Raw genomic sequence first — 26030 nt, 5'->3', positions numbered from 1 at the left:
AGTGAAACCACAGCCGTGCCCGGCGTGTCGCTGCTACAGCTGTTAGCACTTCTCACCAGTGCCTGCAAAGGGGAACAGCCGCACACGGGGCAGCCCTGCACCCAACCCAACGCACTGAGGCTGGAACCCCTCCAGGGGAAGTGCTGTCCCTGCGAGTCCCTCCATCCTCAGGACTCTTATGTCTCTGCCCCCCCTTGTTGCATGGGCAGCAGCACAGCGCTCACCCTGGATCTGCCATTGACCCCTCTGCATCTTTCAGACTCACCGCTTCGTCTCATGACTTCCAGTGGTGGCAGTTGGAAGCCAATAACACAACGCATCTTAGAATCACAGAGCCGCTCGGGTGGGAAAAGATTTCTCAAACCCCCAGGTCCAACCCCAGCCCACCCCACCCATGCCCACCGAGCACACGTCCCTCGGTGCCACATCCCCAGGGCTCTTCAATCTCAGCCTGTGGCCCCATGGGTTATGGCTCAGCGCACCGAGATCCGGCGTGGGAGAGCTGTGTGAGCAGCTTTCAGTGTTTCCATGCAGCACGAGAGATGAGCAGAGAGGTGTGATGAAAACTGTGGCTCGGTTCATTGAAGCTTGCACCTCTCCCCCTTCCCCTCGAGTGAGACTTTGCAGATTTGTAAGCTGACAGATCGGCTGCGAACGCACCACGAGCGGGGCTGCCGGGGGTTTGGTTGGTACCCAGGAGGAGCAGGAGGAAGATCCCTGCTCAGAGCAGTGACAGAGCTCAGCCTGGGCTCAGCTGTAATAGGAACAAAAGGCAATTTCTTGTCTGCAACAGAACTGAACGCGGGCACTGGTTGGATCTGCAGGTGGGAACAATTTCTGCCCCAAAAGAGCAGTGATGCAGTGGCACAGCTGCCCAAGAGCTGGGGGAGTCACCGTCCCTGGAGGTGTCCCAGAGCCATGGGGATGTGGTACTGAGGGACGTGGGCTGTGGGAATGGTGGGGGTGGGCTGGGGTTGGGGGATCTGTGGTCTTTTCCAACCTTCATGAGCCTATGATTCGCTGACTGCTCCCAACTCCTCTCAGCTGAGTTTTGATGCTCAGAGTGACCCCCAAAACAATTTTTCTCCCCTCCAAGTATCCAACGATGCTATTACACAAAGAGCCCCCCCAGTACCCTGGGCTGGAGAGCAGCAAACCTCACCCAAGGGAAGCTCCCAGCCTGGCAGTGGGCTCCTGCAGCACCCAGGCTCACCACACTGCTGGTGTGCTCCTGCAGCTGTGTTATAAATCAAAAGAGACAGGCAATTAGGAATCCATATTAAGGGCCTTATAAATATATATTGTCACACAGCCTGCTTCCTTCAAGCCACCTGGCTGCCTGGCGGATGGAGCGGGCTCCAAACCTGCAGTGCCAAAGCATCCTCAAATGCTCAGGCATTGGATTTGCCTACATCAGGCACTAAGCACCAAACTTTACCGTCACAAGTTCCGCTCATTTCCCATAATTGGCTTCAAACTGGGCTTAATTAAAACCAGTGCAGACTTGCTTAACTCCAATGAAACCAAATTTAAGTGTGATCTGACCAGAACTGATTCCTTTCTGAAGCAGCATAAGCTGTTTAATGAGCAACCACCAGGACACTGGTGCGGGTTTAGCTGCAGTGATTGACTTCATGTTGTAATTGAGGCAATTTCAGTGCAGACCCAGACTGGGTGATGGGGGGGAGAGGCTGGGAGCTGGCAAGGAGCACCGCAGAGTGGGTGCTGCGTCTTCATTCCCATAAAAAGGGTAATTGGAGACTGCTTCCTCACTCACAAAACGCTTAGTATGATCAAGGGTCTGGGAGGAAGCATTGCTTCCAGCAAGATTTCCAGCATCGAGACAGAGCAGCTCCTGCATCCCACTGCCATGCTCTGCGTGTGGATGGGGCTGCTGGAGCCCAGCATCCCTCCCATTCCCTCAGAGCTCACGCTTCCAGCACTGACTTCCCTGGGCTACCCCTGCATGCAGCTGGCCCCAGCCCCATGGAGCTCAGCACAGCCCCACGTAGGGACGTGGGAATCTGCTCTGTACCTCCCCCAGCAGCTTTCTTCCCTTCCTTCCCTTCCCTAGGATGTTTTCAATCGGAGCAAAGCCTCGCAGAGCAGGATAAAAATAGAGCTGTAAAAAAAATAAATGAAATAAAGGCAGACTCCCCCTGCAAAACCCAGCATGGGGCGTAGCTGGAAACAGATGCGAGAGCGTCGGCAGCTCAGCTGGGCTCTGAGAGACGTCAGCTCAGCCCTCTCCAAAGCACAGGATGCTGCTGAGGAAAAGAACACTCTGAAAGTACCGATGGTGCTTGGCCCTGGTTGTGCTCTGCCTGCTCCTGCCCTGCTCCCCACGTGGCCACCACTGCCCTCTTTGCTATCTGGGAGACCTCAGCACTGAGAGGTCCCTGGTGGGGGACAGCAGTGCCCTATCCATGCCCTGCTGCAGGCATGGCAGACAGCTGGCATCACCCCATGGCTGATGGGCAGGGGAGGAGGCACATCTGGATGCCCAATGAGGCTTTTCCTGCTGTCTTTCAGGATGTCATTTAGGGGACCCTCATCCTTTTCAGGGTGCTGAGCTGACAGAACTCAGATCCCTCATTTACTCCCGTGCTCCTGATCCCTTGAAACCTGCCTGCAAATCAGCTCCTTTGTGAGCAAGTGCTCCATTTGGTGGCATCTGCTGCATCCTGGCAGCAGAGGATGAGCACGGACGGGTTTTGCTTTGCAGTGACCAAGAAGGACAGAGAGAAGCCCAGGTGGTGGCACAGCACTCATCACCTTCCCATCAGTGCCTGAACAAAGCAGACCACGTTTCTCAGGGATTGTTAGCAGGCTGCTCAGGAGTAATCCACAGAATCCTGAGCGCTGCTGGTTGAAACTAATGACCTCAAGCGTGTTAGCACACCCACGTATGAAGTCAGCCTCCCCATAAACATCCCCTGGTGTGATGTGCTCTGAGGGCACGTCGGTGTCCCCACCACCTCCGGTAGGAAGCCAGGCAGGAGGGACTGCAGGGAGAGGAAGGTGCCTCCTGCAGAACAAAGGGTCGTGGTGCTGCTCCATGCAGACAGGAAGGGATGTGCACACGGAGCTGCTGGGGCTGACAGCCTTTTGGAGGGGCTGCCCTCCAACTGTGCAGAATTGGGCTGAAGAAGTAGGCTGCAGGGCTTGCACCATGGTGGTAACCACTCGTGGGCCATCTGCTGCTTGTACCTGACTTTGGTGTGGTTGGTAGAACAACCATGAAGTAAAGCTGCTGGAAGCCAGACGGGTGCTTGGACTGTCACCCCAAAGAGGTGCCAGCCCCAGGCTTGCTCCTGCAGCTCCTCTCTTGTCATTGGGATCTGCCACCCAGGGTCACCAAACAGGGCATCTGATGCACGGCTCACCATCTGCCTCTGCATCAGGGATGCTCCAGCAGCACTTGAACCATTTGAGATGGCAAATGCGAGACGTGGCAATGAGAAAACGCACGGCTTTCCCTCTGGTTTTCTCCAGCTACACCTCCACAGGGCCCTGGGAAAAGCAGGCAGAAGGGAAGGCAGAAGGTAACAGAGGGACTGCAGAAGGCTCAGCTGCCCCATGCAGGCAGGAGGAGGCCTGCCGGGGCTCCCACACACCCCTTCTCACCTCGTTGTGCCAGGAGAAGCTGTCGGAGGGCAGCTGACCTTATGTAATGGGAGAACAAAGCAGCTAAATAAAACCCCGAGCTGGGAACAGGCTGCGGAAGTGGGACACCGTTTTCCTGACTAATCACCCAGCATCTGAAGGAAACACGAGTGAATGGCAGGGAAACAACTGCATAAACACATCCCGAGGGAAGAAAGGCTGAGAGAGGAAGTGGGGGAAGCCCACGGCGTGGCATGGGCCCCTTCTGCCTCCCCTGCTGACTGCGTGGGGAGAGTGGCACAGAGAGCTGCTGCCCGGGCAAGGGCTGGAGATGGCCACGCTCACCCACCTGCAGAGCTGCGTGCTGGGACGTAGGACAGAAGCAGAGCTGGAGTTACTCAGTCCTCCTCCCAGCGAGGGCATGAAGGCAATGGGGTGACCCCAAGGGGAAGCACCAGAACTCTGAGGCCTGCCATCCAGTGTTGGTTGTGCGATGGCATCCTGCTTCCAGAAAGAGCTCCAAGCCAAAGCATGGCACAGAACTGCCTGGGGAGGACTGCTCCTGTCCGCTCCAGTACAAAACAGTGCCTTTCCCACCGGTGCAGTCACACAGTCACACCGAGCTCCTCAGTGCCACTTTAGCCTTGCTCCCTCTAATCGCACACCATTACACCAGCACCACGTTCAGGTGTACGGATTTCCACTGGTTTTGTTCCAAAACCCCTAGAACACCCCCACCAAAACAACCCTTCAGCAAAAAGAGCTTGTTTCAAAGAGCCCCCACTTTCCCACCACGACGCAGGAGGCTCCCAGCCCTGCTGTGACCCCTGCACAGCCCACAGCCCATTTGCAGAACTGGGGAGCACCCACCTTTGGGTGAAAGCCAACGTATGTGCAAAGCTCAACTCTGGGAACCTTTCTAAAGAAGAAAGCAAACGAGGTGACCGAAGCAGAGCGCATCACAACCCATGTGGATTCTCAGAGCTGGAGCTCTGGCTGCAGCAGCTCTGCTGAACACGGAGAGCAGCACCAGACTCCTTTTCAGCGTTCCACTCGCAGAACCGAAGCCAAGTTGCTCTTCCAGAGAGCTGAGGGGCCACGGCAGCCGTTCGGCCGCACGCCATGCAGCCTGCTATTTTTAGATAATCCACAAGGAAGGAAACCTCAGACAGCCATCGGTGTGAGCTGAACTGCAACCCTTTGGCAGCACCGTGGGGCTGCTCCACCCGTGCGGGCTCACATCAGTGGCAACTCACCCCCCACCCTCCATCCTGCATGTACCAGGCAGGCAGAGCTGCAGGAAAACGGACACTGGGCAGCCCATGGATTGCCAAAACCTGGCTGCTTTCTGCTGCAGCCCAAGGAGGGGGAAAATAATCGGTGTTCTTCAAAGAAAACAAATGCAGGGAGCGCAACGCATGGCTGCGGCGCTGGTTCTGCTGCGCAGGGAGGGGCTGCCTTGGCTCTGCTCTGAGTTTACAATCCACAGCTGACATGAAATGTGCCTTTGGCCAGGCAGACCTGGCGTGGGGAGCACAATGGGGAGGCTCCGAAATAGCAGCAGCAAAAGCAGCAGCCGAGGAGAAGGGGCAGCCAACGAATAGTGGAGGATGAGCCACAGACGGGGGGGAGGTGGAAAAAGCCGCCCAATGCGCCGGGATGATTAATGAAGGGCTTCTTCCCCCGCTGTCCAAACAACAGGACTGTCCTTCTGCATCTCCCCTCCGAGGTCTCCACAGTGCTCACAGCAACGCCACAGTTTGCATTCAGCACATGCAGCCACGAGCCAGCAATGTACTGCACCACAGGCACAGAGGAGCTGTGCGTGCTGGGCACCTGGGTTTACAGTGAGCACCCAGCCTGAGCTGCTTTTAGGAACTTGGAGGGCTCTTATGAGAAGACAGGCTGACACCCATAAGGGTGTCCCATAAAGAAGGGCAATAACAACATCCTTCTGCACCAGGCTCTGCAGCATCTGCCCAGGGACGTGGGGAGTTGTCATTCCTGGAGGTGTCCCAGTGGGGATGTGACACGGAGGGACGTGGGCAGTGGGCATGCTGGAGTGAGTTGGGCTCAGGGATTTGAGAGCTCTTTTTCAATGGTAATGATTCTATAACCTTGCTGGTCACTGGGTTCTCACCCCAGAAGACGAGTGAGGAGAAAGACCAAAGTAACACAGACAGCCTTGGCCTACCATTCAGAGTGCAGTGCAGGATATGTACCTGAAGAGCTCAGCTGGCTGTTCCGGATGGGGACGTGGAGCTCCACCTGGCTGGGTCGTGGCTCTGCAGCCTCAGAGGGGCCATATCCCTCTGTCTGCCCTGCTGGAGAAGAGGCAATCTCAGCCAGCACTTCCAGGTCCTTGAGGATAACCTGTGAGGAGATGGAGAGCATCGGTGAGCAGGCACAGAGCAGCTGAAGGTGAGCTTTGCCTTCCAAAATCACTGCCAGAGCATCAAATCCCTGCATGACACAAAAGACGTAGAGAAAACAGGGCTACCTATCAAGTTCAAAGTGAAGATTTCAAATGATTGCCCAGGAGCTGGGGCAGGAAAGGCAGAAGTGAAGTCCCCATCCCTGCAGGTGCCCCAGAGCCATGGGGATGTGGCACAGAGGGCATTGGACAGTGGGCATGGTGGGGCTGGGCTGGGTTGGGCTTGTCAATCTTAGTGGTCTTTTCACTTTCCTGCCCAAGGAGAAAATCCATTCTATTTCTATTCTGCAGGTCCCAAGGAAGCAGGGGAAACTAAGCCACACTGTGCAGCTGGGAGCTCAGCCTGCTTCTCCCAGTTCGGGGAGGTCTGGGTTTGCTCCCTCTCAGCACCCGAGAGCTGCTCCCTCGTTCCAGCCATCTGCTCAGCCTGTGTAACTATATATAGCACTTCTGGAGAAGTTATTACAGGTTGGTGCTTTTTTTTTTTTCCCCCCTCAACTCTTCTCATGTCTCGAGCTATTTTGGGTCCCTCTCCAACCCGATGTCCTTGGGCACAGACATCTCGTCACTCTTCCCTGATGCTCTGAGCGTACCAGGGCTGCCAGAAAAGCCTCACTGCACAGCTGCACCCAGCACAGAACATCCAAGTGCAATGCTGAGGACTTCTCATGCACTCCCCAAGCCACGGGCATCTCTCTGTGGAGCTGCATGAGATGGGAATTTCAGCTACCAAGAAAACCCTCATCCCCAAGAAAACAAAAAACGATGACATCTTTTTACATGTGCACAAGTTGAAAATGAGACCCGTGATAATGTGTTGCAGGGGTAGTTGAAGTTATTTAGTGCAGTTACAGCTGATTTTTAGGCCCCATTAGTGTGAGCAGGTGGTTCTCAGAGCTGGCCGTGGGAAGGTGCAGCAGTACTGCGAGTGGTAACCATGCTTGGGAGGACCCCCATGGGCATAAACACAACGAAATCCCAGCGTGGGGCAACTGAGGGGAGGAGAAAAGATGACAACAGCAGCTTTGGCAATGAGGAACCATCCCTGAAGACAGAAGAATGCAGCCCAACCTATGGCTGCTCCGCAATGTTGTCACGGATGGGACCTTGTTGCCATTGTGGGATGTCACCAACGTCATCAACTCTCATCCTCTTACAGGGAAGGGAGCCCATGGCTCCCCATAGAGAGAACTCACTCCTCACCCCTCCTGGTTTTGCAGGGATTTCAAGCATTGGTTGCTGAGATAAAGGAGGCAGGGGCAGGAATGGAGCAGGATGTGGCACTGAGGGAAGTGGTCAGTGGGCACAGGGGATGGGTTGGGGGTTGGACTGGGTGATCTTAGTGGCTTTTTCCAAGCTTAATGATTCTGTGGCTCTAAAACATGGTCCCAGCCCCCTGCCTGGCTGTGACAATGCCCACCTTAGGCTATCAGCCTGGATATCTCAGCATGGACAACACCAGCAGCTTCAACAATAGGACCACAATTGAAATTTCCCCCCATTGCCTCCCAAAGCCTTAAATCCCACAATTTACCCCTTCATCCGCACGGTCTGGATTTCCTAATTGCAAAAACATGGAGGAAATAAGAACCAGGAGGGATGGCGCATAAAGACCCAGAGGATGAGGAGCAGTGGATGTGAAGAGCTGGGGTTCTCCAGCCGTGGGAACGAGGCAGGGAGCCCAACCTCCTCTCTGTGTGCTGCAGAGCAGTTCCCAGCCCCGGTGGGACGGAGCAGAGCCAGAGCACTTGGTATGCGCTGCACATCCCTGAGATGGAAGCTGGAAGAAAGCAATATCCTGCAGGAGCACGGGGCTGCCACTGCCATGGCAACGGGCCGGCTGCGCCAGCAGAGCTGGTCCCATCCCTCTGCAAAAGGGACGGAACCGTTCCCAGCTCCTGGGCAAGGGATGTGTCAGGCGATGGGAGAGCATATGGGAGCCAAGAGCTGGGCAATGCGGGAGCCCTGGGGGATTTTTAGGGGTGTGGTAGCCCTGCAGTGAGGATGTGAAGAGGGCAGGAGGCCCCACACCTTGCACAGATCCCAAAAAGCTCCTTCCACGCCCTGGTGAGGACGCACGCTGATGCCAAAGAGCACTGTGGTGGAGGCCCTGCAGTGAGGGCTGCCTTTGCCCTGCCTGGAGTCTCCAAGTGTGATTTCCCTGGGGGCTGCAGAAATCAATGAGATTCAGGGCAACATGTTTCTCCTTGGGGCCAAAGAGCAGGAACGAGCCCCTGGGCAAAGCAGGGTGGCTTTGCAGGACACATGGTGCTGCAAACAGGGGGTCAGGCTGTGGGTTGAAGCAAACCTCACAGCCAGGAATGGGTTACGGGATGGCTGTTCTAAATGAGCAGCTATTTCTCAGCCCTGGGAGCAGTGAAACTGCTCTCCACATTGCCTCCAGAGCACGGATTTTGAGGGCACACAGAGCAGAGAGCCGTGGGTCTCTTCAGATGTAGGTCAGGTTCATTTGTCCCTTGTTCTGGTTGAGTTGAGCCTGCAGCAGCACTGCCATCATGCGTGCTGGCTCACGTAGGAGCGGGTGGATGGATGCCCCTGTGCTTCCTTGGGTGCTTTCCCACCTGGATTCTCCTGCTACTCCCATGGATGGGCAGAGCCAAGGCGCTGCATCAGCTGCATGTGATAAGGGCATGGACTGAGCTCCTGAAGGTGCTGCTATTTAAGGAAAACCCTAAAAAAAGAGAAGATTAAAGCATGCCTACACTAAGCACAGCCTTGTATGTCCCTGGGCAACGACAGGGACGCGTGACACCACAAACAGCCGAGCAGAGCAGAGGATGGAAGCCCAGCTGGAGCGTGATGCCCCCAGGGTGGATAAGAGGAAGGGCTGTAAAAGCTCTTCTTCAAAAGGGACTGAGATTGAGGAGCAGCACTGCCACAGTGGTCCTCGCTCTGCTCTGCCACTCCTGGCAGCCCCTCGCTATACCCAGGCTCCTCCAAGGCATGCAGAGCAGTGTTTATGCTGCTTTGGTGCGTTTTTTTGTCTAGCTCTGAAGCTTCCAGATGCAACCAGGAAGGGAGGAATAAGCCATACCAGAGCCAGGAGTGTAACCAGCAGCACTTGCTGGGCCTCAGGCATGCAAGGTGTGAAAAGCAAACTCACATCCCCCCCCCTCTGCAGCTTTAAAAACATGAAAAGAAAGAGAAGCCCACCATTAATCTTCCCACAGCAATGTAACCAGGGCTCTTTTCAGGCCCCCAGCACAGTGACTTCTCTCCCCTGATCCTGCCAAGCCCTTTTCTTTCTCTTTTTTCACAGCCGCTGGGTTTCAGCCTGCTGCTGGGAGGGGATGGAGCAGCGCTCCTCACATCTCTGTGGCATTTGCTTCAGCTGGCAGAGCAGAATGCAGGCTTCCTTTCTCCCTCTGCTACAGGAAAATCCTCCCAGTCCATGCGAGCACACCTTCATGGCAGCAGCAAACACAGCAGGAAGGAGGGAGGCGGTTCACCAAAGCTAAGCACCTGGGTCATAGCAACTCTCCCTGCCAGCACAGGCTGGGGGATGAAAGGATGGAGCACAGCCCTGCTGAAAAGGACCTGGGGGTACCAGTGGCTGGCAGCTGGGCAATGTGCCCTCACAGCCCAGAAAGCCAACTGGGCTGCATCCAAAGCAGCAAGGCCAGATCCAACAGCGTCCTTTCAGTATCTAAAGGGGTTGTAAGAAAGAAGGGGACAGACTCTTCAGCAGTCTGTTGTGATGGGACAAGGGGATATGGGTTCGAATTAAAAGAGGGGAGATGCAGGTTAGAATTAAGGAAGAAGTCCTTCGTGCTCAGGGCAGTGAGGTGGTGGCACAGGCTGCTCAGAGAGCTGGTGCTGCCCCATCCCTGCACACAGCCAAGGTCAGGGCACGGGGCTGTGAGCGCTGATGGAGCTGTGGGTGTCCCTGCTCAGTGCAGGGACTGCGAGCAGACGGCCTTTAGGGTCCCCTCCAACTCAGACAGTTCTACAACAAACTACGTACACGTGTACTTGCAGCCCTTACCTTCAGTCCCTAACCACGTAATTACAGCCCAGTGCTGTGCTGAGCCAAGCTGCTCCCCACGGACCAGCCTCCCCCTCAGAAACCTCCCAGCCCTGCACGACGTGGGGCACGGAGCAGCTTTCAACCCGGTGCCCTTGCTTTTCCTCGAGTCCTTATGGCACACAGAGAGCATCATTCCACCCCGCTGCACCAAGCAGTGTGATTGCTGCTTGCGGGCTGCCTGCATGGACGTAAGGTTGGGCTGACCGCATTTTCCATGATCCAACTTAAATTATATACCTCTCTCTCCACCCCACCATTAAAGCCCTAAAGTACACCCTCAAGTGCAACTTCTGGAGAACGGGTAACCTCCCTGCTTTGGTATCCAAGCGCCTGGAGTCTCTCCCTGGAAAATATTTGTCACATAAATATCAAAATATTTATAAAAATCATGAAAACAAAAGCCAGGCACACTCAGTGCTCTCCTCCCTGTGCACTCTCCCTGCTCTCTGCTTTGCACGGGATCACAATATTCTAGCGGCGCTGAATTAAAGGCCGGGAGCTGGAACACAATGGACCTAAAACCAACAGAGCACAGCTGAAAACCAAACCTCACGAAGACAGCGATTCGCTCTGGCACAAGCTTTTGTTAGGCTTCATTGTGCTGGGGATCGGGCGCAAGGGGAGACATTTGCTGGGATTTAATAGGACGGCACAGCTCAGAGAGCTGCCAGAATGCAGCCCGATGCTCAGAGCCACCACGTTTTGTCACCAGGGAGTAAAATACACTCGTGAATGACAACGTCCTGGGCTCAGGACAGGGCCCCAGCTCCCCATCACTTGCCAGGTGCAGAAGCGGGCTTCCAAAGGACGCAAGCTAAGAGATCATGGGGATTTTCTTGCTAATTCCAAAGCCTGCAGTAAGGCAGTTTTCCTCTAGTAGAGTAGAAGGGAGCTGGGCTCTATCCTGCTTCAGACCAGACACCAATCCCACCACTGCTCCCGGGTAGCAGCGATAGGATGAGAGGGGATGGCCTCAAGTTGCATCAGGAGAGGTTCAGGTGGGACATTAGGAACAATGGCTGCCCCAAAAAAGTGATGCAAGGGGGAGTCACCGTCCCTGGAGGTGTCCCAGAGCTGTGGGGATGCAGCACTGAGGGACGTGGGCAGTGGGCACGATGGGGTGGGTTGGGCTTGGGGATCTGAGAGGTCGTTTCCAGTCTCAATGGTTTTGTGACTCTGTGATTCATCCCCCAGCCCCGCTGAGTCAGGCAGAAGTCCCAGCCCACAAGACCAACAGCATGAAGGGGCATGTACGGAACTCCATGCTGGAGCTGGAGAAAGGAAAACGAAGCCAAACAAAGAAAATAAATGGGGTCATAACTTTGCATTTTTCTCTGCTGCATTCACCTCAATACGGTACCTGGAATCCAGGCTGGGATGAGCTGAGAAGCTAGGAGCTGCCTCTGCAACAGCCTGCAGAGGGTGATAACCCAACGAGCAGATCCTGCACTCTGCAGCAGTGCTGCATTTAACCATGAGTGCTGGACTGGGGCTTCCACTCTTCACCACCTCTGACATCAGCTCTCAGCCTCACGCCAGCAGGTAGCAGAGCTGAGAAAGATGAAAGCAGCAGCTTGTGCACAGAAAAACACTCTCCCCAGCATCCTGCTATCTCAGAGCTGTAAGGAAGTTTTTAACCACATCAAATTTTAACTGCAGCTTTTAAAGGTTGCCTTCAAAACCAGCTCACAGACACACGTGGATGGGCGAGCGTGCAAATCAGAGCACGGTGACGCAGGGCAGCAACGCAGAACCTGACAGCCAGGAGCCTCACATCCCGGCTCGTCTACATATCAAAGGGAACTGCTTGCTTCAGCTTTGCTCCAGCTTCTCTGTATTGCATCTGTGGATCCTAACTGGGTCTCTTGGCAAAATCTGGGCGCTGACATTCCAGATCAGCCATTCCAATTTGTCCCCACCCTTCTCAGAAATGCCCAGCTTGTACCCCCCTCTTCTACTTTGGCCACTTCTATTTTCTCATCAGAGCTGGTTGGGAGCCAGCTGAGCAGTGATGTTTAATGGATTGACTTGTCGATGGATTTCCTCAAAAAAAAAAAAAAAAAAAAATCCCCCCCAAACATTTAAATAAATAGAAGACAGGATTAAATAAATCAGCTTAGAATTACTTTTGAGCCATTCCCAGTTATGTCACATGGAGGAAATGCATCACCAGGGTCCTTTCTTCGCTGCTTTTTTCAAATATTAATAAGCAGTGTAATTGCAACATGACTCACAGCAGTCTCCTGCCAAGCTGGAGAGCCTATCTGCGAGATGCAGGCTTTCTGGAGCATTGCAAAGGCAGATGTGTGCTTGGGGACTCTTTTGGAGAGGTCTGCGTCGTAAGCAGCAGGGTATGGAAAACGGCCAGGCAGCCGCTTGCCTTTGCAAGTGCAAGTCATTCCCTTGCTTGCTCATTCCCTTCCCTCCTCTCTTCACAGCCCCCTCACAACAAGGGATTTATTGTGGAGTTGGGCGCCCTGAGCGTGTAATCTGGTGCAGAGAGCACGTGACTTCTATTCCATGAGGAAGATCTGATGCGGGAAATGCTGAGGATCTCTGGCAGCTCTGCACGGGATGCATCCAAACCCGGGGCAGCTGAAGGCAGAGGTGTTAGCAGGGCCTGAGCCAAGAGAGCCTAAGCTGCCAGCATCCTACCCGAACACCACAAGCGCTCCAGAGTGCAATGCAGGGGCGAGAAAAAGAGAAAGGTGCCAATACTGAGGAGACCAGACTGGGAAAAAAAGTGAAGGAGCTAGCTTGGAGTTGGAGAGTTCTGCATTGAGAAGCCAAAGAGCAGGCAGGAAGGCACAGAGAGTGAGGCCAGAGCAAGCTGGCTTCCCCGTGGCTGCTGGATTTGTTTTGCTCACTCTGAGCCAGCCTAATGCTGCTGCAGATCTAACAACAAGGTGGCAAGCTGCTGCCAGAAAGCTAGCTCCTAAGGCACAGCTTGGGGCAGATGGGCTTAGTCCTCAGCTCTGTCTCTAAGCCCAGCATGTCAGGCCAAGGCGACGAGGTTGCTGGCCAAGCCTTCTGAGCAACCTGATGGAGCTGTAGGCGTCCCTGCTCATGGCAGGGAAGTTGGACTAGGTGGCCTTCCGTGGTCCCTTGCAACTCAAACGATTCTCTGATTCTCCCCAGCACTGCTGCTCGCCGGCCGGGCCCAGCGTGGTTGCTCAGAGGATGTCTCAAAGGCATGTTGACACAGACTATGAGGTAGTGTCTGACTTCTGATTCAAAGGACATGGGAAGGGGAGAAAGAAAGAAGCCTGTCCCGCAGTCTGGCGTGGCATTTTGGTGGGGGGAATGTATATGTGCTGGGGTGGCTCTGGGAAAAACCCGAAGAGGCACTGAGCATAGCTCCACCAGGCAAAGCTGCTGCTGCTGCTGCTTAACCGTTTTGCTAGGGCTTGCCTCTAAAATTTCCCAGTATCTACAGGAAAATATTCCCTTCCTGTGTTCGCAGCTGTCACACAGTGTCTGAGGACCTGGCCAAGACCCATTCCCAGGCATAGCACTGGGGTCTTGACTCCCAGACTGGGACTTGAATCCCAGGCAAGCAAAGAAGATACATACAAGTAGGTTTTGAGGGACTGGCTCTCTGAGGAGGCAGAAGAAAACAGTCTAACTGAGACAGGAGGGACTTCAGTTGTGCAGCTCTTTGCACAGGTCCTTGTTTGGTTTAGCCAACAGGGCTGAATGAACACCCCAATGCCAAAGCTGGCCAAGCCCTTGAAATCCCTTTGTCTAACCCAACCGTACCAGACAAAGCTTTTCCAAAGCTTGGTTGGATGTGGGGATGTGCAGGGCCTGCAGCACTTACCTCATCTGACTCATCTGAGAGGGTCCGCAGCAAGATGGGGAAGAGGCTGTCGGTGTGTCGGAACATCTGGAATCAGGGAGGTGAATGGCATCAGTTCCACAGACAGATCAACACTCACCAAAGGAGGGTGCACCCCCCGAGAGGCTGCCGAGAGCTTTGCCAGCGTTCTCCATCTCACCTGAAAGCATCTCCCTTAAGCTACTAGGCTAGCAGCAGCCAACCCCCTCATGAAAAATGCAGGCACTTGGTTACAAAGCAGTTTGCAGGCAGACCTACTTCTGGGGCAGCACAGCGCAGCTGTAGCCGCTACACACGCTTCAAAGGCCTGTGACCAAGTCACGCAACCATTCCTAGTGTCACATATCTACCTTTTTTTCCTGCAGAGCTACACCACCACCAACTCCCACTGACCAACTTCAGCCTAGGGGCTTGTTGATCCCACAGTTTTTACTCCTAAGACTCTTGGCATTCCAGCAGTGTCAGCCCCATGGCAAGTCAGTGTTGTGCTTGGGCCTTCTGTAGCACCTCCATCTGATTCAGGTCCCAGCAGATTAAGGAACAAAGGCTAAAGCTTGGGTGCCCCTTTCCAACAAACTCAGTCTCGTGGAGGAAGCAATGGGCTCCCGTGCTGAGTCCTGGACCTACCTTACGAGGAGTCTTGATGTACAGGTGATAGAGCCATTTCAGGACTGCAATTCTGGTCATCATGCCAATGGATGTATCATGCAGGTGGCAATCCAACACCTGAACTATTCCATCCAGGTTGAGCGTCACCTGGATTCTCTCAGAGCTGCACGAAAAGGAGAAGAGCTGGTTCAGCACTGCGATGCCCAATGCAATCCCCCCATGGTGGAGAGGTCTGTAACACACCAGAGCCTTCATCCAACACCTCAGCTCAAACCCTAAGCAACCTAAATCATCCCTGCGGCCTGTTAGAAGAGCCAGGAAGCAAGCTCAGGGCTTGCAAGGGGTCACAGCAATGCAGGCCAGGCATATGCTGCATGCACGCAGGAAATCAATTCAGCCTGAGGTAGGAAGATCAGCAACACCCAAATAGCTCTGGCTTGGCTGCCTGCAGGCTTCCAGCTGCTCCAACCACACAGCCTCACCCATGCTGGCTTGCTGCACCCCACTGCTGCTTTCCTCAGGTCTCCACATCTGCTCTGAAAGGGAGCAGCAAACATGATGGGTCCAAAGAGCAGACATTTGCCCATGTGGTGCAGATTAGATTCTGATTGGCCTTACAAGAATGGGAAGCACGGGGAGAGACACAGCAGCGCACCAAAAACTTGCCTTGGAAAGAACAAAAAATTCCCAGGCTTCGAGCTTTATCACTTTCCCAAAACAGCTGGTACCTACACATGACAAAACACCACGCTAGATGAATCCTGCAGCACGACTACACTGAAGAACTGGCTCATAGGGCAGTCATCAGGTTTGGGGTACAAAGGCTGAAGACCCATCACGCGCATTTGGGACCCAACTCAAGCTTGGTTGGGTTCACACACCTCCAAAAAAACATCGAACCAAATGCCCTCAGACTTCATCCACTGGGGCCACTCCACAAGGTGAGGGTGCTCAGCCCCCACTAACCCAGCAGGCTCACACCACTGACTGTAGATGGCACAGTGGTTTTTGGGATGCAGCTCTCTGCTACGGGGCTGCCTTGAGAGCTAAGTCACTCCTCTCCTGCTCCAGCTACTGAATTATTCAAGGCTGGGCTGAGCTCCTGCAGGTTTTTCTAGCGTGCTCAGAGCTCCTCTGCATCGTGTTTGATAAGAAATCCTAAGGGGCAGATTTCTCATGGTATAATTTGCAAGTAGAACGGCGGCTTAATAGGATTTGATCTTCCCCAGGACACATGTTGGAAGGGCAAGGCGAGGAGGCTGCAGCCCCCTCACAGCCCTGTAAATATCCGACTGCTTCATCTGTGTCACTGAACAGATGCTTGGGCCTGCAAATTGCATTTCGAATTGGCCTAAGTTGTGCTTTGATGTTGCAAACTACAGCCGAGGGCAAAAAATCAAATGTTCAGAATGGAGAGAAGTAAAGATGGGTTCAAGGCATTGGTTGGCTTCTTCTTAGAGGCCTCAACATGCCCAGAGGGAGCAGCATCCCAGGGGATTTAAGCCCCTTGTGAACCTGGGGAGCTGCTGATGAGCAGAGCTGTGCCTTTCTACCTTTCTGTACCTTTCTGTACCTGCCCTAGCCTCCTGCTCCCCGCTTCTAACAGACACATGAAGAGCTCAGATGAGGCTGCTCTCCCTATCCCCTTCCTATTTTCCCAAGGAGCCAGCTCTTCTCTGGTACACAGCCTGCACTCCACCTGCCACCACGAGGCTCCTGATTGCAGAGCAGCACGAATCCTTGACCTGATTACATCTCCACGCCAAAATACACCGTGTGCCTGCACAGGATGAAAAAGCTCTGGGTAATGTGAGAAACGTGCCTGATATTCGCAGGGGCCGACAGAGAGGCTGGGCTGGGGTGGAGGTGGCCCTGATGCTGCTTTGAGGGGGGGATGCAGACAGGGGGGATGCTGTGCTACGGAGGAAGGGGCCAGCACAGCTACAAAGCCACTTCCAGACCTGCTCCTGCCAAAGGAGCTCATCAGAAGCCATTACCCCATGATGGAGGACGGGTACAGTGGTGGTCCCATTGACCATGCTCCTGCAGGCTGGAGCAGCAGCAGATTTCTGTGCTGCTGTGTTTCGAGGGAGGAGGAGGGCGCTGCTTACACACAGCGAGCACAGCTGCAGCTCTGAAGCATGCTCACAGCTCGCCGTGCATCCCGGCTCTCCCTAATCCCCAGGCAGCCCAGCGCAGGAGCTTGGGAGCGAGGGTAATGGCATTGCTTTAATGCAATCCTCTCGGGCTGATATGCAGGCTCCCAGTGTCGACAGCTGTGCCAGGGCAGATGTCAGATGCGATCGCTTCCATCTAACCCACTACCCTAGATTCTTCTCCACTGTGCAGCCCTGGCACCTCCTCCACGGCCCATGTGCTGCAGCAAGCAGTTTTTCTGGCGGATTGAGCAATGGTGGGAGCTGCACCAGGCTCTTGCCTCTGGATATTGGGACCTTTTGCTCAAGCAGAACAGTGGCTGAGGAAGCTGAACCCCCGCACGTGGCCTTGCCATTTCACAAGGCATCCTCCAGCATGGGAACACTTCCCACTTTTTGAGTGCATTCAATGCTTTTCACCCCATTTCCCTTATAAACTCATTTTCTCAGCTCTTCCTTTTCACCATGGGCTCCTGCCATCTCTCTCCTCAGCGGTTCTTTTTCACTGCCAATCTCTGAGCTGTCATCTCCCTCCTGGCCTCCTGCCCAGCCCAGCTGCTTTCCCGACCCCATTTTAAGACAAGGTTAAGGTCCAGGCCAGGCTCTAGCCTTTAAGCGGGCTCAGCAAGCTGCGCTGCCAAGGGTGGAAATATCCAGGTTCTTTCATTGTGGTCCAAGTCACAAGGGCATATCCCATATGGGCTGGCAGCTGTGCTGCTGAACTGGCCTGAGCTAGTGGCCAGGAGGTAAACAGCTCCTTTCTGCTCTCTGTCCCACAAGCTGTCGCTTGTTCATCCTCTATCACCTCTATTTTGATGCTCTTGGCTTCCTCCTGCTCACTGTGATCTCCGAGTGCTGGAGGAACACAAACTGCTCTCCCAGTTACAAGGCTTGAATTGAGCAGAGCAGTGCAGCGAGCTGCAGGCACCAGGGTAGAGAATGAGGTGCATGCCCCAGGACCCCTGGTCAGCAAGGGACAGAGCACAGCCATCTCATCCCTCCACGGCATGCAGGAGCAGGGCAGCCCTCCTGCACCCTCTCCTGCTCCAAACCGCAGAGGAAGCTCAGGAGGAGCCTCCCCAAGAAAGCACTTTGGAGCCAAACGCTGCAATTTCAGCTTCCTACTAAGCCCTAACAACCCTTCTTCCAGTTGCCTGATCCAAACACAGCTGAGCCACGTGGCAGCAGCATGCCCTCTCCGCAGAGGATGAATGACATCTGGTTGAAGTCGGTGCTCCTGTCCCTGGAGCCACAATGCTTGTCCTCGTGGCTCAGGACTGCCAGCCCTGCCCGAGAGGGATGTCACACCAAGGCCATGGGCTGCCAGAGGCAATCTGGAGCAGTGTCCCAAGGTCACCAGGCTGGGAAAATTGAGAAGGAGGCAACCCTTCCTGACCAACAGTTTGGTGTCCTGACACCAGTTTAACACCTGTGTACCTAACCCTGCTGAATGCCCAACCATCAGCCCGGCAGGACAGCTGGGAGGTGTTCTCAAGCCTTCAGTCTTTGTTGATGCAGTCAGGAAGCTCCAAGAGCATAAAAAATGCCTTCCAGCCACGCTGGTCCAGCGATGCAGGACAGATGTCTGTTTCTCTTTCAGCAGCTCACATTCCAGCAGGGAAATCAGGGCTCTGCTCCAGCAGCAACAACTCCACTTCTCTTTCCTGATCCAGACTCAAATTCGCAATGGCAGGGGCAGCAGTGTCAGCTGGGCCATAGAAAGGCTTCAGCATCCCTGAAACCTTGTATCATCTCTTCTGCAGAAGCTGAATTCAGGAGTTCTGCCTCCCTGGGAAGCCCCGAGGCCCCTGCAGTCCCTGTCTCAGAACAGACACAGGTCTTCACTTCCAAGTAAATGCCACCAGGAAGCTCTCTCCAAGTTCCAAGCGAAGCCAGTGATTACCATGGAAGCATTTTGGCCTGCCTACAGCACGTTTTAGGAGTGGGGGTGGTCACTTTGTGGCCCCAGGAACGTGTCCAGAATCCATCTACGGAGCATTCAGACCTCGTCATCTGCTTGGACCTCATCTTCACGCAATGCCTCCACATTTTCCCTCTTCTCTGCCCCTGCTGAACGAGGTCCTCCTCCTCTCACTGCTGCTGCAGTGTTATCCTTCTGCAGGCGTCTGCATGGGGAGGGCAGGGGAAGGGGCGTGAGAGCCGGGCGCTGGCGCAGGGCCTCGCTTCATCCCTTGCTCTCAGGGGGAGACCGGGGGAAGCAGGGGGAATGAAACAAAAACACAAGCACAGAGTGATTTCATCTTAAAAGGCAGCTGCAACTTCCTCTGCCTGCAGGCTTCCCAGCTTCAAATGGCAACGGAATGGTTTCCTGCGGTCCTGCCTTGACACCCAGTGGGCACTCGGTGTGCAGGCAGCTGCCTGCTCCCCAGTGGGAGTTATGGCTGCAGCTGGCTCCTGCTGCCCTCCCAGCATGGCATCTCATGGTGCAGAGGTCTGTGCTGCTGCTATGCCAGCTACTGTGCTCCGCCAGCACCAGAGGTGCAATTCAGCTGTCTGTGTTCTTGAAGGGCAATTTTCTGACAGAACAGAACCCCTGGATTCCAGCCACCCAGGTGGACAGGCAGAATGATGGGCATGGTCACAGCCCACCCAGCTCCATGCCAGCTCCCCATAATGAGAGCCATGGGGAAAGTGCTTCAGGTGTTCACACAGCATGGGGAAATGGCCATCCTGGCAGGTAAACTCCATGACAAAACCTGGTATCTCCCATTCCAAAGGGCTTAGGAGGGCTCAAGAAATCTCTCTGCAAACCCAAGCAATCTCAACTTCACATTCTCTTGTCTACAGTGCCACAAAATGAGCTCTCATTGCTGCAAGGGGCAGCTGGCAGGAGCAACGAACATCCACCACCAAGCGTGGGGTGTGGAGACAACAGCATCCCCCCCGCGTCCCACTGAGCTCAGTCTCACCGCCTTCACTCTCTCTCCCCCCCAGATGCAAGCTCTCCAGGACAGAGATGCAGTTATCACGTATCCCTTCGACTTAGTGCCTCATTTTCTCTCCTTCCTTTCCAGCTTCAGCCTCGTGCAACGCCCACTCCAGCACCTGCTAAACTTTATGGGCTGAGTCTGCAGCCATGAGTGTGGGAGGCTGGCAAAGAGCAGGGCCAGGATGCAGCGAGCGCAGGGAAGCTGGGGGAAACCACTGAAGAGCCATAGAACGAAATCTAGTGACAAATGGAAACAATCTATGCTCTTGTAGGAGAAGAACAATCAAGGGCATCATTAAGGAGAGGGAGTAGATGGGCTTTGCGGGAGTGCAAAAAGGGAACGGAGAGATATAGAAAATCAAATTTGGAAAGCTGACTCTTGCAGTGCTCAGGGATGTTACGATGGGTATCACATGTCAGACTGCTGGCAGGATGCAGCCAGAGTAATGCATGCTATTCTGAGGATCACAACAAGGTATAAATATACGTGTGAGCACAACAGAAGCACGGCAAATAACGATCTCTTTGGAAGGGTACTGCAGGCAGCAGGAGGAAAGCAAAGATGGTTCTAAAAGCAGATGGATTTGCTACTAAATTCCCTGGCAGCTGGATGGGAAGAAAGGTATTTGCAGGGAAGATGATTTAGATGAAATTTTGGGAGCAATCACGCTGGGTATGAAGCAGCAATCTGCAGACGTGGGACTGATGGATGCCACACAAGGCTGGCAGGGGGACAGGCTGGTGGCAGGGGCTGCAAGGACACCTCATCCCTCAGGCAGCTGGAGCTGGGCTGCACGCCCTGAGCCATACCTCAACGCCTGCCCTACAGCACCGTGCTGTGGTGGGCTGCCAGGACTGCAGTGCTGCAGCAGCACGGAGCTGAATTTTAAGCTCTTCCACCGGCTCCAGATGGTTTGTGTCCCCCTCTTCACATGAGATTGATGCCTCCGCATGAGATTAACTCCTTGCAAAGGCAGGAGGGGACCAAGTGTCTGCTATTGTGGTCAAGCTAGAAGAGCCATTACCAAAACCAACGCCCACATTCTCCCTTCCTTTTAGCAGGGATCTCCAGCCAGAGTGGCTTGAATACAGAAGAGGTGCAGAACTCTGAGTACACACACAAACTCGCTGCCTTCCCAGGGAGGTCTGCAAGGTTTCTTGAGGGGGCAACACTGCCATTTAAGAGGACTGAAGTACTGAAACAGGTTGCACAGAGAAGTGGTGGACGCCTCATCTCTGAAAATATTCAAGGTCAGGCTCGATTGGGCACTAAGCATCTGACAGAGCCATAGGTGCCTCTGCTCACTGCAAGGGAGTTGGACCAGATGGCCTTTGAAAGTGCCTTCCAAATCGAACAATTCCGTGAATCTACCACAGAGACAAGACACTGAGGTGTAAACACATCCTCTGTCATGCATTCCACTGCAATCTGAAACCCCATTTGGTTTCCAACCCACATCACGCTTCCCACAGCTTTGTCAGCATCCATCACTCACAGTCCGTAACAACCAGCCCCTACCTGGTTACCGTGCAGACACTGGCGTTGCTCACACTGGAGTCACCAGAAGCATCCAGAGAGCCTGCAGGCAGACAGAAAGGAGACACAGTGAATGGGAAGACAGGGAAGGCAGGTAGCAGGAGCAGCATGGCCTTCTGCAGGCACCTCCAGTCATTGTTTCAGGGCCCCGAGGATCCCTTTTCCCCTGCAGTGAGCACTTTACACTTATCATCAAGCTTGTGCACAGAACTAGTACACTACAACCACCAGTTAAAATGCAAGCTGCGTATCTTCAGACCTGTGCCTCTGGGCCTCCCTCTTTGCAATCGGGGGAGGACCCCCAGTGAGCTCAGACAGCCAGGAACTTTGTGCTATGCTGCTCAAATTACAAGATATACTTGTATATACTTGTTATATTCTTATAACAAGGAGCTCAGGTCTGGAGGGCTGCCTCCCAAAGTCCAGATTTCAATGGCCACAGGGCAGCACATCAGCACACTGGACCATCCTCACCTGGCCAGCTGTCCCGTGCTGTGGCTCCATATGGAAACCAATAAACCCAAGCGGCTTTCCAGCCTTTGCTCCATACCAGACAGGTCTCTGCAGAGCCACTTTAAATCAAGTGCACAGCTTAGCTGAGCCCCACTGAAGCAATGTTTCAGCAAAGGGCTACTGAGATTTTTAGAGGGCTCACGCTGTGCAGGACTGCTGTGCAAGTCAAGGAGCCTGTGCTGGGCACAGCTTGAACCTGGGTCTCTCAAACACAGTGACAAAGCGTAAAAAGATGAACTTGGCTCCTTATGCCCCCTATTGCCAGCTGCCTCTACTTGCACGCAGCAGAACTGCCACATCAGCACAAAGGGAGCACAGAAGAGATTTTCAGCTGTAAAAGCATCACCCTGATCCTGCCTGTGTGTAGGAGCACTACCATCTACGCAAAGGGTTAGGTATTAAAGCAGTCACGCTTTTAATCGATATTTTAACCAAAGATTGTCTTACGACAATCAGGGAAGAAAAGGAAAAAATAAAAAGCCTTTGCTGCCCCAACAAAGGGGTTACATTTTCCCCCTCCATCCCATCCAAAAAGCTGCTGCATTGGCCGGGAATCGAACCCGGGCCTCCCGCGTGGCAGGCGAGAATTCTACCACTGAACCACCAATGCTGCGCTGGCTGCTCCCTGCACCCGCCGGCTGTGCTGCTCGTTCCAGCTGTGCATGCTGACAGTGCAGCCCTGCAGCCCCAGGCTGCTGCACGCCTCCTCACCTCCTACCTGGCTGCTGCTGCACAAGAAAACCCTTCTACCTTTTCATTTTCACCTTCTCCGTCCCCTCCTGCAGCAGGATTTTTCAAGCGGGGTTTGTGGGCAATGCTACATGGAAGCGCTGGGCTGAACATGCAACCCCAGAAGAAGAATAGATAAGCCAATGTGATTTGCATGCTACATATATTCCATGTGCTTGGCCAGCTTAGATGTGTCAGAGGTAGCTTTAGCCATCCTGGGACAATGGCATCTGTCGAGGGGATGCTGGAAGGCTAAATGAACTGCTGCCTGCAGATATCAGCCCTCCAAAACCTTAATCAGTTTAGTTTCTTCTCACTTGAATACTCTTCCAGGCCTCCCATCACAAGTTAATGACCATGGTGATGTGAAATGTGCTGGGATGTTCACCAGACTATGCAGTACTGCCTGGGCTGCAGGTTGGATGAGGGACCTGATCTGCAGGCGGCACCAAGTGTGTGTCTCAGCAGAGGATCAGCTGTGAAATAGGACCCCAGTGCTCATGGAAAAGTGCAGAGGTTCCCTGCCACAGGCAACCAAACCAACTTAAGACCTTCTCAAGACCCTTCCCCAACCTTTATCACATCTCCAATGGCCCAGGCCAACAGGGACTCACCGCTGGATGCTGCCTCTGGCTTGGAGATGGGCTCCTCCAGGTTGGGCTCTGCTGACAGGGTTATTGACTGCTTGGTCTCATCCATTTCGTCGTCCTCTGGGATGACAAGCTTCATCAGACTCTGGTTGCACACGTTTGCCACCTCTTTGATGTCTGAGTGGAGGCGGTGTAAGGAACACGCAGTCTCATGCATGCTAGGTGCCATACCTGGCCAGCCACAGAGAAGCCATCGCAGCCCAACCACATCTGCTTCGGCTTGCTCCCTTCACATCCAAATGGCTGGGGTGATTTTTAGCACTCAGGGGGCAGGACTCCTCCTGGCCCTCTCTGGGAGCAGCTCAGTTACAAGGATACTCTTCTTGCGATCATCGTAGGAGAGACACGGCAGGACAGCAGTCAGGATCCCTGAGGAATAAGGCAGCATCACTCGGCCAGCCAGCTGGATGAACTCCCTCATCCAGCACATGGCAGTCAGCTGGATCAGGTCATCTGGAAGGCACAGGACGAGCAGAGGTGAGGGAAACAACAGCAAACCACACAGGATAAGGACTGCTTGCAAGCACAGAGCTGACTGGACTTCAGCAGGGCTCAAAGGGAAGGGCCTCTTCTTCAACCAGAGTCTCTAGTCTGGACAAACTCTAGTATGGGATCACACAGGAGCTAGCCAAGTTTGGGAAAAGCCAGATAGCCTTCTCAGAAAGCACATCAAACTGCAGCTGTACGCAGCTGTATCACTGCCTACACAGCAGAGCCTGTGGTGAAGCACTAACACAAAGTGTCAGGCACATCACGTTTAACTGCCCTGTCCATGCAACGAGTACCATCTCAGATTCTTTCTCAAAACAAGTCCCCTTTCCAGATGTGCTGGATAACCACACGTGCTACCCACAGCCAGTTATTTAATTTTCAGGCACTTCCACTACTGTACACTCGTGATGACACCTGTTCTGTATTTGAGGTGGAAAAAGTGGTAGTGCCAGCCATAGGAGAACTGTTCCAGAACATCACACAAAGGCAGATCTCCAAAGAGAGCTGCCCGCCCACCCTTTTTTTTAGCAGGCTTTTCATGCACAACAGAAAAAGAAGGGGCAAGGGTGCAAGGTGGTATAACATGGCTGGTAAACAGGAAAACCCTGAGCCTGAATCAATGGGTTGGCACTGCAGAGCCAAAGATGGATGCTCCAGCTCCCGCCAGCTTTGCACTGAACACTCACCTGCAGCCTGGCAGTGGATCACCAGAATATTGGCCATTTCTGCAAACTTGACACTAGAGGGATTCTTCTTGATCTCCTTGAGGAACTCCCCAAGAGCCACCTCACACCTGAAGGCAGACAGACAGGTAAACACTCCTCTGCCACCAGAAAAGTCAGAGAGCAGCCTTCCACACACACGCACAGCAAGGACACACGTGGAATGGCACTTGTATACATCCACTCTGCCCCAAATTAAAGGCTGCAGACTGTAGGACACACTGGCACTCACAAGTACAAATCCATCCCAAGGTAACAGACAAGCTGTCTTATTTGCTCCAGGAACAGCTACGGAACAAGAGCAAGATATGGGCCACAGACCCCAGTGCACCTGCTCCATATTGGGTCCAAGTTTACCCTATCCCACACACACACATACCAGGAAAGATGGAGGCAACGGAAGTCCCACACATCTTCCCTTCTGACAACAAGCACATGTTTGGGATGGGGAGCACAAAGGGGAACAGGGGTAGGGGTGAGGTGGGAGGGCAGATCCCCAAAGCTTTCAGTACTTGTCCCCTGATACGTACGCCCTGGGAAACAAAGAAGCAAGGAGGAACTGGTAGGGCCTGGCAGTGGGAAAGACCCAGGCTTGTCTCAGCACTTACTTATGACCTATCAAACAGGTCCAGTCACTTTCGTTCATTGCAAGAGCTAAGATCCTCTGATCTGATTGAGAACATCCAGCCACTCCTGTGTTTCAAAATGCTCCTCCAAACTGAGTCTTAGCAATGGATCCAAAAGGCCAACTCGTAATGCTTGCTTATTCTTTGCACCCAGGAGATTTGGGGTTGGTTCTGCACCTCGCTGAGAGGCTGCTCGTAAATCTCCTACCCCAAAAGCACACATGAGCATCCCTTTTACGACACCGTGCACAGGGCCTGGAGAGGTAATGGATGCACTGAGCCAGAACAGTCTGTACCACAGCACCAACATCACAGTGTCCCCCACAGCCGCTGCAGCCACAACAACCTGGGGAAGGGAGGCCTTGGCCAAGGACACGCTGATCCACCAAACAAACCAGCTAGGCTGCTCTTATCTCCCACCGTGAGCGTGTAGTTTAGCTACAGTTATGCAGAACTGCAAACAAATGAAGAGGTGACCCAACACAACGCAGTGTCGCAGGGAAACGTGCCGGCTCCAGAGCAAAACACAGACCTGGCCCCCAGCCAGCCTCCACACTCACATTTTTCGTATCTCTTTACTGTTGTCTCCCAGGATCTGGAAGAGCCCATCCAGGATTTCTGGTAGGTAATCCAAAAGGTTGATGTCAGGCACGGACTCTAAGACCAGGATCTAGCTCGGGGAAGGTACAAGAAAGAAGATGGGTGAGTTTTGGAGAAGCTAACTAACATCACCAGCACAAATCTGGTGCGGCACTGAGGAACACTGAGCTACAGAAAGGAGGGGAGCACGGCTGCCTGTGTGGGACAGGGAGGGAAGGACAAGAGGATTGCGTGGAGCTGCCCATCTCAGAAAGAAGCTGGGCTAGCAAAGGAGGCGAGGGATCAGACTGCAGAACTGCTGCATTTCCAATCCCAGCTCCTTAACGGCAGGGATCACAAACAACTGTCAAAATGCCAACAACCAGATGTGGAACGACAAACAGCATGGCTGAAATAGAGAGCCCTGAGGCACACACATTCCTCCAAGGCCATGGTCAGCTATTAACAGCTTCTGCCTTGCACAGAAATCAGGAACTGAATGGAAATCACTTGCTTCGTGGACAGCAACATCTCTCCATCA

General features: G+C 53.8%; 1 protein-coding gene across 1 annotated transcript in view; it reads right to left on the bottom strand.

Annotated features, from left to right (window-relative positions):
- VAC14 (VAC14 component of PIKFYVE complex) overlaps nt 1-26030 on the bottom strand; it is a gene marked incomplete at both ends in the record, with an annotated part of 52054 nt that overhangs the window by 16598 nt on the left and 9426 nt on the right. The window contains 8 exons of the mRNA XM_079541612.1: nt 5829-5979; nt 13909-13974; nt 14554-14698; nt 21161-21221; nt 23035-23187; nt 23389-23523; nt 24249-24355; nt 25471-25580. Coding sequence (XP_079397738.1) covers nt 5829-5979; nt 13909-13974; nt 14554-14698; nt 21161-21221; nt 23035-23187; nt 23389-23523; nt 24249-24355; nt 25471-25580 — 928 coding nt within the window. The remainder of the gene's footprint in view (nt 1-5828; nt 5980-13908; nt 13975-14553; nt 14699-21160; nt 21222-23034; nt 23188-23388; nt 23524-24248; nt 24356-25470; nt 25581-26030) is intronic.

The sequence above is a fragment of the Tetrao urogallus genome (genome assembly GCF_951394365.1).
Source record: "Tetrao urogallus genome assembly, chromosome: 12".
In the NCBI taxonomy this organism is placed as follows: domain Eukaryota; kingdom Metazoa; phylum Chordata; class Aves; order Galliformes; family Phasianidae; genus Tetrao; species Tetrao urogallus.
The sequence above is the reverse complement of the archived record's forward strand: the minus strand, read 5'-3'. Positions and strand labels throughout refer to the sequence as shown.